At 41.4% G+C, this 16,217-nt stretch overlaps 3 protein-coding genes across 5 annotated transcripts; 2 read left to right on the plus strand and 1 right to left on the minus strand.

Moving 5' to 3' along the window:
* The first annotated feature begins 44 nt into the window (after window positions 1-44).
* Window positions 45-7,442, plus strand: tepsin (TEPSIN adaptor related protein complex 4 accessory protein). Of its 2 annotated transcripts, none has more exons than XM_061028869.1 (13): window positions 45-166; window positions 620-692; window positions 1,458-1,549; window positions 1,657-1,750; window positions 1,846-1,913; window positions 2,006-2,081; window positions 2,352-2,423; window positions 2,703-2,891; window positions 3,032-3,218; window positions 3,333-3,446; window positions 3,536-3,614; window positions 3,707-3,841; window positions 6,033-7,442. In XM_061028869.1, the coding sequence occupies exons 1-13, from the start codon at window positions 128-130 to the stop codon at window positions 6,609-6,611; spliced, it is 1,797 nt and encodes a 598-aa protein (XP_060884852.1). In that variant the 5' UTR covers window positions 45-127; the 3' UTR covers window positions 6,612-7,442. The 2 variants fall into 2 exon arrangements, with proteins under 2 accessions (XP_060884852.1, XP_060884851.1); XM_061028868.1 differs by having other exon boundaries at window positions 46-166; window positions 2,700-2,891.
* A 765-nt stretch (window positions 7,443-8,207) lies between these two features.
* Window positions 8,208-10,421, minus strand: si:dkey-21c1.1 (uncharacterized protein LOC100150256 homolog). Its single transcript, XM_061028877.1, has 3 exons — window positions 9,769-10,421; window positions 9,240-9,345; window positions 8,208-8,893 (listed from the first exon to the last, which is right to left on the minus strand). Exons 1-3 carry the CDS (start codon window positions 9,783-9,785, stop codon window positions 8,636-8,638), a joined length of 381 nt encoding a protein of 126 aa, XP_060884860.1. The 5' UTR covers window positions 9,786-10,421; the 3' UTR covers window positions 8,208-8,635.
* A 538-nt stretch (window positions 10,422-10,959) lies between these two features.
* LOC132955826 (archaemetzincin-2) lies at window positions 10,960-14,867 on the plus strand. 2 transcript variants are annotated; one of them, XM_061028873.1, is made up of 7 exons: window positions 10,960-11,077; window positions 11,653-11,941; window positions 12,027-12,200; window positions 12,340-12,468; window positions 12,680-12,843; window positions 13,040-13,216; window positions 14,243-14,867. In XM_061028873.1, the coding sequence occupies exons 2-7, from the start codon at window positions 11,653-11,655 to the stop codon at window positions 14,378-14,380; spliced, it is 1,071 nt and encodes a 356-aa protein (XP_060884856.1). In that variant the 5' UTR covers window positions 10,960-11,077; the 3' UTR covers window positions 14,381-14,867. The 2 variants fall into 2 exon arrangements, with proteins under 2 accessions (XP_060884856.1, XP_060884857.1); XM_061028874.1 differs by having other exon boundaries at window positions 11,031-11,131.
* The last annotated feature ends 1,350 nt before the right edge of the window (window positions 14,868-16,217 follow it).

Here is a 16,217-nt window from a genome sequence, read left to right on the forward strand (position 1 = left end):
GGGCGTAACCAGAACGCCAATAGACTGTTTGCTGTTCCGTGATTGGTTAGCTGTCACCTCGAAGCTCCACCTCCCGCTCTCACCCCTCGGAGGAAGATGAGTAACCCGCAGCCTGGACTGCTAAATCATGGCAACATTTATGGAGCGATTAGCCTTCCTTCAGAAGGTAAGTGTTGTTTGCAGTCTTTACTTGTTGTGAAACATATTAGCTAAGAGATGAAAGAAGAATGTTTAACATGACGTACGTATACGTGCCTGTTTGAATCTGTTTAAGAGGTGACATCAGTAGCATGTTAGCTGCCCTGTAGCTAACAGTATGAAGAAACAAAAGTAGACATTGCCAAATGCTTTCATATTCTTTTTTCATTAAACCTGCTATCTTGTTTTATTACAAACGCAGACATTAAGGCACTTGTATTTGAAACTGATTTAACTGCCTGTTTGGCCTAAAGTAATGTGACTTAGACCCTGGTGTGATGCCTACTTGGTGTTGATTTCAGAGCTGCAAAGTAAACAAGTTGGATTCTTTTCAGATTGTTTATGAACCATGCATCCCCTCACTATCATCTTTAATCTTTCCTTTCTTTATTTTTCTCCATGTCTCGTCTGTTATCCAAAGGTCCCGACTCTGATGAAGGCTACAGCAGATGATGAAAACCCCTGTCCTGGATACCTTTTCCAAGAGATCGGGAGTATCCTTATTAAGATTAAGATTAAGATTTACTTCATTGATCCCCGCAAGGGGAAATGTCAGTTTTTACACTCTGTTAATCCTATATCACACACATGCACAAACAGGATCCTATGGACATGCACTAATGGAGAGATGTCAGAGTGACGGAGCAGCCCACTGCGGGCGCACCTGAGCTGATGGTGGGGGGGATCAGTGCCTTGCTCAGGGGCACCTCGGCATTGCTCAGGGAGTGATCTGGCACCTCTCCAGCTAGCAGACCAACTTCCATATTTGGTCCGCACCGGGACCCTACAGACTGAGCTACTGCAGCCTCTGTTTCGGTTCAGCCACTAGCTTCCACTTCTGAAGATGATTTGGATTTGATGTTGGATGGCAATAAATCAATTTAGTAATTTAGTAAACTAATAGCTGCTGGATTTCATCTACATTTTTAAAAATCAATTGTGTACCCTTACAATTATAATGTAAGGGTATGACTGTCGACATAACAGATCAAAGTTTGACTTAGCTTGTCATATCAGTTTAGTGAATCCCTTTTTAATGCAATGGATTGTAAAGCAATCAATTGAAAAACATTAATCATAAATGTTTCCAGAAAAGCTAATAAGTGAATTTCCACACAGGAGTTAAGTTGGAGAGATATTTCTCATAGTTATTTTATTCATCTCCTACTATTTTATTCAGTGAAGATTCACTTTCTGACGATCAGACACACCGAGTGCATAAAGCTAGGGAAATATCCTTAACCATCATCACTCTGTAGAAATCTCCCATGAGTCTTCAGGGAGCGGTCAGTGTTTGTTGGAGTACCTTCTGGAAAGGCTGCAGGTGGAGTCCTGTCACGTCAAACTCAAGGTGTGTGAACAGTATTATTTTTGACATGACTGATATGTTGGTAGATTTCCTTCTTTTCCTCTCTGTGTGTCAAATTAACGCTCTTGTTTGTGGACATTGTGTTTCAGGTGCTGAAGATATTTGTCCATCTTTGCGGTCATGGCTCAAACCATTTCCTCACAGAGCTCCGAAGGAACTCCACCTTCATCCAACAAGCATCAGGTTAGACATTGGCGGTTTGTAAACTGAGCTCCATTTATCTCTCATCGCTCATCAACTTAATTCTCACTTGCTGTTTGGCTTCTTCTTTTTTTAAGTGTACAGTGGCCCTCCTGATCCTATCCATGGCACAGCATTGTACCAGAAGGTTAGAAATACAGCACAGGTGAGACACAGGAGTCGTTACTTACTATGTCAATCAAATATCCCTGATTGACAGATTGAACACTCTTACATGTTTCCTCTTTCTATTCACAGGAAGTGGCCAGGTTGCTTTTCACAGATACATTAAAAAGTGATGCATCCCCACTCAGCCTAGCCACCCCGACAATGGGTGAGTATTCAATTAACCATTTGATGTAGTAATAAGGGCAGAAATCCACACATGCCACTTAATGACTACAAAAAAGTACAACAAATTTTATTGGTGTTACCAATCAGAATCGTTGAAAGCCATTCTTACCTTCAAATAAACGTTCCAAAATAAACTTTCTTATTGACACACAAGTGACTTTTGAGACTTTGGCTGTTTTAATCCCAAGTATATGTTTATTTGTTTTTTAAATCCCTGAATGCAATAGGTGTTATTTGTGTTTCTGTCTAGGTATGGGCTCAGGAACTAACCACAGATCAGGGATGCAGGGTTTTGGATACAGTCCGGGGAAGCAGGGGACAGGTAAGTGTCACACACACACACACACACACACACACACACACACACACACACACACACACACACACACACACACACACACACACACACACACACACACACACACACACACACACACACACACACACACACACACACACACACACACACACACACACACACACACACACACACACACACACACACACACACACACACACACACACAAACATCCAACCGATCTTCTGTCATATGAAAAGAGTCTGTCTGAACTTTTCTGTCTGTTCATCTTCCTCCCAGCAGGCAGTGACTCACTGCTGGATAAGATCCAGAAAGCTGCAGAGGTCGTGGCCAGCGCTGTGCTTCCCCCCACGGAACAACAGGGCATCCGTCTCCATGACAACCATTACCGGGCTGTAGTTGCGCCCTCTGCCCCCATCGAGGTGGCTGTTCCTGCATGCGCCTACAACCTGCCTGCCAGCAGGTCAAAAGGTTAAAACATTTTTGTTGTTATGGATGGATTAGTTAGGTTTAAAAGAAAATGAGGTTTAGGATTTCTGCAGTTTTCAAATCATGAACAATATACTTTATTTATTGTCTTCACCTGAGAATATCTTTTGTGTTCACCCCAGGGTTGACCCAGCGGTGCCCGGGACAGGTGGGAGGTGGCTGGGAGGAGACGGACAGTGGCACCAGCTCCTCTCACAACTCCTCTCAGGACATGGCAGCAAACAGCAGAGCCTCTGTGGGCAGCAAGTCAGCCGGTACTGGGAGCCAATCGGGGGCCAGCAGAGAGAGCAGCGGGGACCTATCAGAACGGTAAGCAGCCTGTCTAAATGGTAATGTAGTCACATATGTCAGCTTGGAGATGATTCTTTAAATGTTAAGTGGGGATTTTATGTTGCATATTTTTTTTTTCCGTCTGGTCTGCAGGGTGGAAGCGCTGCAGTTGGGGGACTGTGGCCAGGAGATGGCGCTCATCAACAGACTAACTGAAGGATCAAGAGTTTTCCTGTCCAGAGAGGAGACCCAGCACTTCATCAAAGAGTCAGTCCATTTAAATAAACCCATTATGAACATGAGTATTAGTTCTGTTGTATTGTATTTGGGACTGTATTTTCTGTTTAATCCCTCAGGTGCTCCATCCTCAACTGTGAGGTGGTGGTGGAGTTGCTCTCGAGCAAGCTTCAAGATCCGTCAAACACAGTAAAGATGGTAACAACTCTTAGGACTCACCAAATATCCAGATATATTTTTATGTAGGGCAACACTTCTATTCTTGTCTTTGTTTTCCTCCAATTCCTCAGCGTGCGATGTGTGCCGTATCATGCCTCATGACCTCCGACCTCCTCTCTCTGGAGCAAATGTTTGGAGCGACTCAAAGAAGGCTCTTCCAGCTGAGTGAGGGGGCTCCAGGGCCTGTGGCCAACAAAGCCACCAAGGTAAGGAGACAGAATCAGAGAGCCTGTTTTACACCTGGTGACGAGTGGACAGTTCTGAGTGGGTGTGTTCAAATCTGACTCCAATGACCAATTGTGATTGGTTCTCACTTTCTCACTCAATTTGTGAATAAACAGGAAGCCTGTGTCATCTTTATTAAGATTAAAAAACATCAACCCATAAAAGATGTTGATGCAGATGCACAGCAGAAAGAGAGAGAGAGAGCGAGAGAGCTTATATGGACGAGTAAGGCAAAAGAAGCAGAAAAAAAGTGACAAAGTGTGATCAAACTTTTCTGACTCTAAGCCTGATTTGATGTTAACAGTTATGTGATGTAACTGTAATTTATAGAGTAGACTGAAGTCTACAGTGACAAACACATCTCCTTTTTGAAATCACTGTGTCTTCCACTCTACATTATAATAAACTATGATGAATTGCTCGTGGGTCACATCAGTCACCCACATCCAGGCGGCATTTTACCATCCTCCCTTGTCCTTCTTCTGGTGAATGCACTGCTGTTATGACCAGCTCGTCTAGGCCCTAACATTCAGTGGCGGTCCACACAGTCAACTTGCTTCTAAAGTCTAGTTTATTTCAAAACAACACAAAAATACAAGGGCAGAGGGAAATGAGTCTACTCTGTCCAGAGGAAGAGAGACAGAAAGCTGTGGCAGCCTGGCTTATATTGCCCTTCCACTCAGGTGAAGCCCATCTGAAATCATCAGGTAGGTGGGCGGGTCTCCCAACAACCAGCAGGCATTCCACCACTGACCACCAGATGACGCCAAACCCTGAAACACAAAAGATGATGGTTACACTTTCGCTGCAACCATCTCGCCTCTGTAACGCCTCTGTTACTACCTCCAGAGGGGGGGGGGGGGGGTCACTTCATTCACCTATTACGCCTCTGTGACCTTCATTTAAGGCGTCACAGGGGCGTAAATATCGCGGCTTTAAACGGCAGCCTGAAAAGGGCCTTGTGTAACCATCAGATCCTCTCTGAAGGCTAACAGGATTTTAGACTTTTGGCAGGAGTGAATTTTCACCATCAGGACATCGTTATGTTTGACATGTTTGTAAAGGTTCCCCTCAGCAATAACATAAAACATGCTCCTTAACCCTCAGGCATCAGTTTAATTTACTACCCTCTTAAGTCACTAAGGACAAAAATGTCCACTTCAAAAAAACTGATATAAAAATAGAACAGATTGATATTTTTATCTACTTTTTTCTGCATAAATCTCTTAAACAACTTCAGCCCTGCTCAAAACTACCAAACAATCAATCATTTTTAGGAATTTAACCCTTTAAATGCCAGTTTGATTACTTGATGTCACTGTTATTTATGAAAAAAAACACAAGAGCTATTTTCCATATAACAAATATTTGTTGGCTGGGGGATTTTTTTCAAATCAGTCTTGGATATGTCAAAGATTATCCAAAATATTGACTTTGATGCATTGTTAGTTTTTGTGTAGCATCAGATTTAAAATGTAGTTCCCTGTTTGGACATTGGAGGGATGAAAATGTCCAATTTACAAAAAACTGCTATAAAAATAGAACAGATTGATATTTCTTTCTGCATAAATCTCTTAAAAACTCCAGCCCTGCTCAAAATGATCAAATATTGAGTAATTATCAGGAAATTAACCCTTTAAATGCCAGTTTGATCACATGATTATGGCAGGGAACAATCAAACAGGGAACTACATTTTAAATCTGATGCTACACAAAAACTAACAATGCATCAAAGTCAATATTTTGGATAATCTTTGACAATCTTTTTTTAAAAATTGATAATTTTACTGTTGTATTCAGTTGTTTATGAGTCTGTTTAACATCAGTATCCTTTTTTGATTTGATCTAATATTTAATCCCTCTTATGTATAGTTAGTTGTTTTTTGTATGTCCCTGTGTTCATTATGTGTTTTATGTACTATCTGTTTTTCTTAATAGTCCCTAGAGGGATTATTAAAGTTTAGGGGAAATAATTGTACACTGTACTGAAAAGCTGTGGCTAACTGCACTTACAAATGTCAGATCAGATCTGGATGCCACACAGAACACAATTTAATATCAGGTGTTAACAAGGCCATAGAGAAAGCTTCAAATAACAAAGACTGATGGGACAAACTGAAAGTATTCTAGTATTTAAGGGTGTATGTTTCTGTTCTTATCTCCTCTTACCAGATCCTGCGCCAGTTTGATGCTCTCATGGGTGGAGGTCTACACGCTCCCAGGCAGGAAAACAGCAACCACCAGACAACAACCAATCAGCTACCGACATCTACACACTCGGACCCTTTACTACCAACCCACTCTGCTGACAACACCAACCTTATGCATTGTGTCACCAAACCCCCGAACCATCCAGCTTCCCCTTCTGGTCTTGCCTTGGACCAGAGAGACTCCTCGGTGGAGATGAATGACTGTGATCTGGATTCTCCCGTTCAGAAGGAGTTGGTTCACGACCAGGTGGAGCCGGTCAGGACTGCTGAGGATGAATCAGAGCTGGACACAGAGAGGAGCTCTTCCCCTCCAGCTCACAGTGAGACGCCCCGTCTGAGCGGACTGTCCCTGTTCAGCGGTATGGAGCTGGTGACCAAGTTGAGGCCACTGTGCGAAAAGGAACCGTCCCAGACAGAGAGGAACATCTTCAGGGAGAATCTGTCTGTGCTTAACGGCAACAGCGACGATGCTCCTACAGTTTGTAACTCATTAGCTGATAGCAGCCAACCAGTGTCTGCCTTCTCATTTCTCAACTTTTGACCAATGTTTTACAGCTGGGACTGTATCAGTTAATCCAATGATGTCATCATGTATATCCTTTCAGAAATCTATTTATTTTTTAAGCTACGATTTAGATCTGTACGGTTTTAACTATATAAACGAAGCAAATAATGGTTGGGTGTTTAAACCTATATGGTGCCTCATTGGAAGTTGTCTTTAACATGTAGAGAGATCGGGTTGTGAGACTTGAGATTAAAGAATCTAATAATTGTAACATGTCAGATTATGGATGTGTGTGAGCCACAGTTGGTACAAGAAAGCCCTCACATGTATTTAGACTGTTTGCTGTTTAGCTGAGGTCTGATTTCCCTAAAGTATTACCCTGAGAATGGTTGTTTTTGAATTACAGGATATGATCGACAGTTGCTTTACCTCAGGATTCTTTTTAGCCAACTGAAACAACTCGTACACCTCCGCAGCACGTCCTACACCTCTGAGGGAGAACCCCCCCTCTATTTGTGATTTGCACTACTGTTGCTTTTCTTACAGACTCTACAAGTGAGAGGTGTATACCCTTATTTTTTTTTGGTACTAAGCTATTGTTTTAATGTGAGTGTTAGTTTACAAATTATTTATTCTGTCTGCCCGTTATTGTTCAAAGCATATCTATGAGAGTGGTCGAAGAGTGCATGTCTCTGATTTAAAGCTGTTTGGAGAACTAATGGAGGAATACATTGAGATTGTGTGTGCATAGGTGAAGTGCGAAATTATGTGTGTGTGTGTGGGGGGGGGGACAACAAGCAATCAGCATAATGCAAATATATCCGGTTGCTCATGTAACCAAATAAAGGCAGATTATGTTCACTATTACACCATTGTCAATTCTGCTGCTTACTGAGCTGTGGGACGTAGTACAGGCTACATGCACAGAGGAGGAATACTATGTAAGCTGCTGATGTTTTCAGTGGACACAAGCTATCCTGAAAAATAATAAAACATGCTGTATTTTTGTTACAGCGCTAACGACTACATAAAGGAGTCTTGTCTTAACAGAACTCTACTTGGCATCACTTTCAGCAGCACTTTACTCCAATGCCAAATGATTTGGAAGATTACATAAAATATGAATCACTTCAACATTTCCCATTTTGTTCGCAACACAGTGTGCTGGTCTCCAGGAACAAGCATGGCCGACAAGCTTACGCCACACATACGTGCACCTTTTTCTAAAAATGTTGAGGGAGTAAACAAACGGATTCAGAAAGCATTTCCTCGAGGCTGTTTTTATGTACTAGAGAACTGAGCCGAGTGTGACGTCGGAGCCGCAAACTGCAGCACTGCACTCTCTCACAGCTCTATAATTAGCCAAGAGTCTAATCTGAGGTTGGACATTGGTGGTAAGGCACATGATATATCTCTGTTGCATTACCTTCAATTCACTCACCTGCAACACTACAAACATTAGAGATTCATTTAGAAAGTTAAATTGAAAGTACACAATCATTCCTGTCCTGGTTTGTTTTCCAAGAAAACGAAAGCCTTTATATTTTGAGAATGCTTCCCTGTGGTGAAGAACTTGTGAAAGGGAACACTACATCAGACAAGTTTCCAGTTGAAAGTAAACAGAAAGTAGAGTTATTGATAAAGTGCGTAGCTTTATTTATTTTTGCGAGCACTTTGGATCATCACACTTTCCTTGTGATTAGCACCAATGGAAATGTCCACGCATCGACACACGCATGTAAAGAGAATGATTCCTCTCTATAAAGTGCAAGGAGTGCGTGCACGCACACACACACACACAGAAACACACACACATCAATACTGCACAGAAAACCACAGTGGCTGGGCCATGGAAAGGCGGATGTGCTTATGGTCTCGACAAATGGTACATGGCAAGGTGGGGATGAGGCTTTTATGCCTGAAAATCTGTAAACCTCCCCACAAATAGTCCCCTCCCCCCCGACCCGAGGGTGATATTTGAGGCTTTCAAACAGGAGCCACTGTGCCAGTGATGTCAGCACTGATAGCAGAGGGGCAAAAGGTCAGGATGGGGAAAGAGGTCATGTGGAGCCCGGGCGCCCTCTGGTCTGCAGACTACTGAAGTGCGCCTCCCTCAGGACTCTGTTGATGTGGTCGTAGGAGACACTACTGCTGTCGCCATGGATACGGTGCTGCAAGGAACCTGCAGAATCTCCAGGCTTTGGGCTGAGGGAGTTGTGGGTGATGCAGTTGTTCTGGCTGTGTATGCAGGGCCTGGTGGTGACCACTATTGCTCTCTCTGGACTACTGATCCCATTACTGCTGTCGCTGCTGGAAGACTGCAAACAGAGAGCAGAGATAAGCTCTGAAGTGAAGCTTCATGGATGGATGGATGCAAATGATAAATAAAACATGTTAGGCAGTTATGACTGTGGTGCATTGCATATGCATTGCAGAGTCACGTGTATTTCAATGCATGACGCCTGGTAGCAGGCTTTTTTTTCATAAATGTCAATTGGTTCTACACTATAAGCTTATAATAAAAACAAAACTACTTTAGCAGAAATGTTTATCCTCAAACAACACATGACTGCCATCACAGAATCACAGAAAGACATCTTGGTAAACCTACAGTACGTCCATGTGATGCTCTTAAGATAAATGTCAAGATCAAATCAGCCTCACCTCTGAATCTAAATCTGACACAAGCAGGCTTGGACCCCCTCCTGACTTTTTGGCCTGAGGACTGAGCTGCTGGTCCTCCTCACTGTCACAGCTACGGTGCCGTTTCCTGTGCAAAACAGAAAAGAGTATTTTCCCTCAGAAACATAAGAACATAAGGGAAAGAGACTAAGAAAGAAAGAATGCAGGCAGGGTGGGAGAGAGATTGGGCGGAGAAAGACAGAACATGAAGGGAGACCAAAAATAGCATCTCACACTCAGGCAGTTATATGACTAGACTTGAGGCGGTCCTATTATGAGAGCACATTGATTAGCATACCTTCAGTTTGGTCTAAATAGAAACTAAAAGTGAGGATTGTAACATTTACATTGTACAGTCAGACTGAATTATCTAGGATGATGTCCTGGATTCTGGTTATTGTAATATTTGACTTAGCTACTTTGTTTCATTACAATGAAGATGCACTTTAATATTAACATTATGTGGTAGGATCAGCCAATTAAAAACCAATACATGTCAAATATCCGTTACCTGCTGTCAGTCAGCATGTCTGCAGTCCTGGTGGTGTTGGGTTTTTGGCAATGAGAAAGGTTGTGAGCTGGACTGGGTGATCTTATTCTGAAGCTTTTGGCTTTGTTACCCCACGACCATCAGTGTGGCTCAGCTCAGTGTCATCACATCAGAAAGATTTAAGCAATCCAAATGGCTGAAGCACAAACCTGTGCTGCGGGTTAATTCAGACCTGTCACTGCTTCACAAGTCCAGTCCGCCCTGTCTGCTCCTCGGTGTTAGTACAAACTGCTTCCAGGCGTCTGAACACTAACCAGCTGATGAAGACAGCTATCTAATATCTATTCTCGTTAAACTCGGGGAAGCTAGCCCACACTCACTGCTAACCTCACAACGTTAATCAGCAAATTGTCAAGCTAACTTCTTTAGCTAACTACTGCTGCACTGTGCTAACTCAAAGTTCTTCCGCTTACGTATTCCGTCCACTTGCACGTTAACCGTGATTAACTGTTCCCTGGACTCGCAAGAAACAAAATTAAGTTACCGGTAAGTGAACATTAACATTATTTTAATGATGTCCGTCGTAGAATAACGCGTACTCCTGCTCCTTCAGGTATTCCATCGTAGTAGGCTTCTCCTTTTGCGGGTAAGTCGCAGCGACTGAGAGGCTCCGCCCACCTGTTTACCGGACGTCATCAGAAAAAAACGGGCGTTCAATTGGTAAGGGAATAATCAGGAAAAAAGAGCTTTCGGTAGGGAAATTTCCCGTAAAGGCTCCTGCAAGTGGGAACAACAACTTGAGTGGAAGAACATTTTGGTGCTCGAATTTGCTGAATTGACATACCAGAATTCATTATGCCAAAAAAAAATGGCGGAAATAAAACAAATTGTGACTTGATTATTAAGAGTTCTCATGTCGTGTTAGGCTCTTATAATTTGTTGTTGTAAACGTAGAGTGGTTTAGGTTCCTTTGAGCAAATAAATATAACACATCCTCTCATTGGCTTCAAATGTTTCCTTATTTTAAACGACTATAAAGTTAGAGGAACGAGTTGACATCACGGAAATTACGAGCATCCGAGGGGTACCTGAACGTTGCATATGTGCTCAGTGGAAACGGTTTCCGGTGTCAACATAATGGTGAAAAAAAACAAACAGTGAACTACTTGTCTTGTTCGTTGGTACTTATTGTAAAATTTTATAATAATATTTATTTTCTTTGCCGCCAAGCGAATTTGTATGGAGTGTCGAGAATAGACCTTTGCTGAAAACGAGATTGTTGCCTTATTGACATTTCTCAAGTAGACCTATCATTTAGCTTTATGGACAGGTAGGCTGTCTGTCTATTATACAATTAACTTAACAGAAATACCATGCCATATCTGTAAGTTTTATGAGGCTTTTATTGGTTTTGGTCAATTAAGATTGTAGAAAATAGACATTTTACATGCTGTATATTATAAGAGGAGCTGTTTTGTAAATATTAAACTATTTGTTTGTTTAGCTGCTGTTAGTGAGTTAGCATGGATAGTGTGCAGACTTTTTTATATACATTTAAGTGTAAGATATACAGTACATTTTACATATGTGGTTCGACGACATCTGTGCTTTTTTTCCTTACCTCAGTTTTTGTGATAATAATTTAGTTTGTAAGACGATCAATGTTTAAGAGCCTGTATTCATTTATACTTAATTAAACTATTAGTGAATTCATGTCCCTCAGTAAACTTAAGGACAATGCAACCTTTTCGGTCTAAGAGTCTTCTCTGAGCATGTTTGACTAGTTTGACAAGCTGGATAAACTGCTTCAAGCATGAAGAGAGAGGCCAGCATAAAATCAGTATATTGAAAATGTCCACCTGTCTTAATCTGTTTCCATGTTAATTCTTTATGTCTTTCTTGCAGATGAAGGTGATCCAGCACTCTGTGGTGACCCTGCAAACAGCTTTGATCTCTAATCGTCAGGACCTGGCAGAAATTTACAGCAAGTACACTGAGCAAGAGCGGTGTCTTCTGGAGGAAGGATTTCACTCGGGGCAGCCGGGGTCACTTTTCCTGCCCATCACGGTGCATTCTGACGCCGACTGGATCCCTGCTCACCCTGAGGAGCCTCAAGACTTCGAGAGCTTCTTCAGAGACCCTTACCGCAAGACCCCTGATGCCAGCCACAATACTATTTATATTCAAACCATAGGTGAGTGTGTTTGTGGGTGAAGTAATGAGACCTGCAAGAAATGATATACAGACTGACAGGTTTTTCTACACCATGTTTCTTGTAGGTTCCTTCGGCGAGGTGGGGGCCCAGACAGACCAGTATGTGGAGTGGCTCAGAGAATACTGCCAAGCCTTCTTCTATGGACTTTCTGTCACGCTGCTGCCGGCGGTTACTGTGGCTGAAACAGGATGTTCTTTCAGGGTTAACAGTAACTCAAACAACCTCCAGATCCTCACTGGTTAGTGAGCACCAGCTTGTATTGTATCATCTCCTGGCAGGTTTTGCCACTTTTACTGTAAGAAATGTAAAATAATAAGTGGTAAATGTGGTGAACATTGTCTTGAAAATGCACATTATTGTTTTATCCTGGATTGAAGGTGACCTGCTAAGATTTCTGGAGAAAAAGAAACCAAAAGATGCTTTTTGTATCGTTGGATTAACAATGATAGACCTCTACCCCAGTGACTCTTGGAACTTTGTCTTTGGGCAGGCTTCACTCAGTATGGGTAAGATTTAACACAAATCCTTAGCTAAGTATCTCAATATACTATAAATAGACTGCTAAATTACACTGCTTATTACCAGGAAACAACTACTTCAGTCATTACCATATGAAGCCTTTGGCATGCGATGTGGTTGAACTGTCACTAGATGGTGCAAAAGTAGTTTTGTTGGCAATATTCTCGTCTCACTCTTGGTTCTCCATTGTGATTGCAGGAATGGGTGTTTTTAGCTTTGCCAGGTATGATGACAACTTCTACACCAGCACTTATGCCGGGAGGCTAAAAAAAAGCCTTCAGCCAAAGCAGGGGGACTACTCAGTGTTTGACGGTTATTACACTCCTCCCATCAGTAGCACTCTGCTGCTTCGATCCTGCAAGGTTTCTGGCAAACATGCTCCTCTGATTACAAACTTTTCTGCACCCTGAACCTTTGAATGATTTTTTTTTCAAAGGTCCACAAACCCTTTAATCAGTACTGCTGATAAAAAAAAATCCTGCTTGTTGTTTTTTGTCTGTGCGTGTTTGCCTTTTTTTTGTGGTCATCAGCAAACCCCTCGTGTTACTTTCTTTCCAGACCATGACCCATGAAATTGGCCACATGTTTGGGATAAAGCATTGCCAGTGGTTGAACTGTGTCATGCAGGGCTCCAACCACCTGGAGGAGTCTGATCGTCGACCCCTGGATCTCTGTCCAGTCTGCCTTCGCAAGCTACAAGCCTCAATCAGCTTCAAAATAGCTGAAAGATACCAGGTACAAATCAGTGTTTCCCCGACCATTATATTAGGGGGCTGCTCACACCACTTGAAGGTCAAGTTTATTTTTTATTTTTTTGTATTTTTTTTGGGGGGGGGGGGCTTTTTGTGCCTTTATTGTAGGGATAGGATAATGGATAGAGTCGGAAATCAGGGAAAGAAGTAATTTAAGGATACCTTTCCGATAGAACAGGACAGCTGTCATTAAAAGTAACACATGAACACCAAGATTCCTTCAAGTGTTTGTGTCTATTGTAGAGTTCTGCTTGGGTGTTACAATAAAAACAGCATATTCGTGAAATACAAGTTAATTTGGTTGCACAACTACTTGGTCCTGGGTCAGGGAGTTCAGTCACACACATGCCAGAGTAATCCTGATTATTTCAACCCACTACACAGCGAATTTTCACACAGGAAGTTAAGTTTTAGGTCAGGTTTGGAGCTAATACATTCATACTGACAGAAATATTTCACAACCAGATTTATTAAAAATAAAAATAAATTATTTTAGAGAACTCATCTCTAAACTTTACTCTGCACATCATGAGGTAAACAAAAATATGTTTCCCTCATGATGTGCAGAGTAAAGCTTAGAGATGAGTTCTCTAAAATATATATATATATTTTTTTTAATAGATTTATACATTCCCAGCTGATTTCCATGTTTTATTTGAGATGTGGGACCATGTCAGTTTTAGAGGGAACAAAAATATGAACCGGGATATTTCTTTGAACATAACTGATGATGTAGCTCCATATCTATATGAAATAGGTCTTAATTTGTCAGCATGGAAAATGGAATAAAAAAACAGAAGTGTTTCACTACAATAGATTGGATTTTGACCTTCATAATCAACATTTAAGTTTCAGAAGTGACCCTAACTTTTTTTTTTCTCAGAACTTCTCTTGCTAGAACAAGTAACGTAAGAGAAGAAAAAGAAGATAAATACTTCAAAAAGATAACACCTTATTAGAGGGAGTAAAGAGACAGAAATAGTCATGTAATCATTTTTCTGTTTAACAGGCTTTGCTGCACTGGGTGGAGGACGATGACAGTCAGACATCCTGTCAGCCTGTTTCCTACCTTTCCAAACCCACCGAAGCGTTTCAAACATCCAGACTGTGGCTCCGCAGGTGTCTCGACATACTGAAGAGTACATGACCTGTAGACGGAAGTCGAGATAAGATCAGTGAAGCAGCTCTTATCTACTCTTGCTGAAGTTTCCCTGCAAGACATTTTTCGGTTTCCTGATCACAAAGTTCACTCTGATTTTTTTACGACTGTATTGGCGGCTGTGACTCAGTGGTAGTTCGTCTCTTAACTGGAAGGTTGGGGGTTCAATCCCAAGCTCTTGCACATGGGCGGTTCTAGGCAGGGGCCAACAGGGGCCAGTGAGCTTGGTCCCCCCTGTGGCTACCCCTCCAAAAGGAAGACCCCCCCCCCTCATAACACATACATAGTGTAGAGGCCATATTAATCATGGTAACTTTAGTTTCAGAAGTATGGTTTAAGTTTGTGTTATTTTATTTTTTGTGTTGTTAGAAATAAGTATTCATTTATGAGAAGTAATTGATTTGACATGGAAACCTTTATGGTGAATAATGGATTTATTTTGGCAGGTATTTTGTTTTATGGGTGGAGCCGAGTTAAATAATTGGAGTGCGATGGCACAGGTGGTGAGGAAAAAATCAGATCGTCTTTGTTTGTGGACTGTGGTGGAGGTATAGGAGCCACACAGCAAATGTTTTTTGATGGTGACCTTTTGTTATGAGTTTTGATATATTCATTTTGGATCTGTTCTGGAAACAAGTGGAATTATGAATAAAATAAGAAACCAAGTGAAACAACGTGTCTGTGAGTATATTTAAGTGGACAGGCATCAGGAACGAACAGGTTGGCTCCTATGACACAAGTGACAATTTTTATATGACACACAAGAAGAAATTGCCACTACACACAGTATGTGACTCAACAACCAGACTCACAATCTATAAATACTGTTACTGAAACAAATATAAATCATGGTATTTAATGATGTGCGCTATTATTTGGCACAATATATATATTTTTAAAGTGATCATCTTTGTCTATTTTTGACCTGGGTTTAATGTTCCCCTCTGACAAAACAACTGGCCCCAGTTTGGCCCCCTCAGTAAAAGTGGTCTAGAACCACCACTGCTCCTGCAGTCACATGTCCGATGTGTTCTTGGGCAAGACACTTACTCACGCTGCTTCGTCGCCCGTCGGTGGTGTATGAATGTGTATTAATGGGATTAGTTAATACTGATGGTCACTACTCAGCAGCCTCTACCATCAGTGTGTGAATGTGTAGATGTGACCTGCGGTGTAAAAGTACTTTGAGTAGTCAGTAGACTAGAAAAGCACTTTACAAGCTCAAGTCACTTTACGGTATTTGTTGGAGCTATTTAATTGTTGTTAGAATTAGTTTTTGGTATTTAGTTTACTCATTTGGGTGTTGTTGTTTATTTAATTATTCTACATGTTTTTTTTATTTAGAATAGATTTGGGTAATATTTTCTTTTGTTAGTTATTTGTTTAGTAAATTTAGTTTTGTATTAGTATTTTTGTTAGGTGTTTTGGTAACACTGTGGGCAACAGAGGTTATTTAGGTAAGAGGCAGGTAGAGGACCAGCATGCACCTGGGTGGGCCTATGTTTTTTTTTTTACCAGCACAAGAGAGGCAGCAGGAGTCATGATTTTCTTTGTTCTTTTGTTTGCTTTCTTTCAATAAACCACCAAAAACCCGCAGATCTCTTGCATGGACATTGGACTTCTTTTACCTGCGTACATCACATACCCATGGTGCATCAGTGGTCATTTGATTATGTTTGATATTAGTTTATTTAGATTTTTTTGTTTTTGGACAAATAGCCACTACAGTACTATTTACCATATTTGGTTTGGTGGAAATGGCTTCCTGTAGAGATAACTCTGCGAGAGACTCTTTAAAGTCGGACTGTCATATTTTTAGAGTTTT

The sequence above is a fragment of the Labrus mixtus genome, chromosome 21, assembly GCF_963584025.1.
Source record: "Labrus mixtus chromosome 21, fLabMix1.1, whole genome shotgun sequence".
NCBI classification, from domain to species: domain Eukaryota; kingdom Metazoa; phylum Chordata; class Actinopteri; order Labriformes; family Labridae; genus Labrus; species Labrus mixtus.

Excerpts from the sequence above, each read along its gene's own strand:
- tepsin (XM_061028868.1), top strand. The coding sequence starts at position 128 with ATGGCAACATTTATGGAGCGATTAGCCTTCCTTCAGAAG. Across the intron at positions 2,424-2,699 it reads TCCGGGGAAGCAGGGGACAG|CAGGCAGTGACTCACTGCTG; the intron begins GTAAGTGTCACA and ends TCTTCCTCCCAG. Across the intron at positions 3,842-6,032 it reads TGGCCAACAAAGCCACCAAG|ATCCTGCGCCAGTTTGATGC; the intron begins GTAAGGAGACAG and ends TCCTCTTACCAG.
- si:dkey-21c1.1 (XM_061028877.1), bottom strand. Across the intron at positions 8,894-9,239 it reads TGTCAGATTTAGATTCAGAG|TCTTCCAGCAGCGACAGCAG; the intron begins GTGAGGCTGATT and ends CTCTGTTTGCAG.
- LOC132955826 (XM_061028873.1), top strand. The coding sequence starts at position 11,653 with ATGAAGGTGATCCAGCACTCTGTGGTGACCCTGCAAACAGCTTTGATC. Across the intron at positions 11,942-12,026 it reads TATTTATATTCAAACCATAG|GTTCCTTCGGCGAGGTGGGG; the intron begins GTGAGTGTGTTT and ends TGTTTCTTGTAG. Across the intron at positions 12,201-12,339 it reads CAACCTCCAGATCCTCACTG|GTGACCTGCTAAGATTTCTG; the intron begins GTTAGTGAGCAC and ends CCTGGATTGAAG.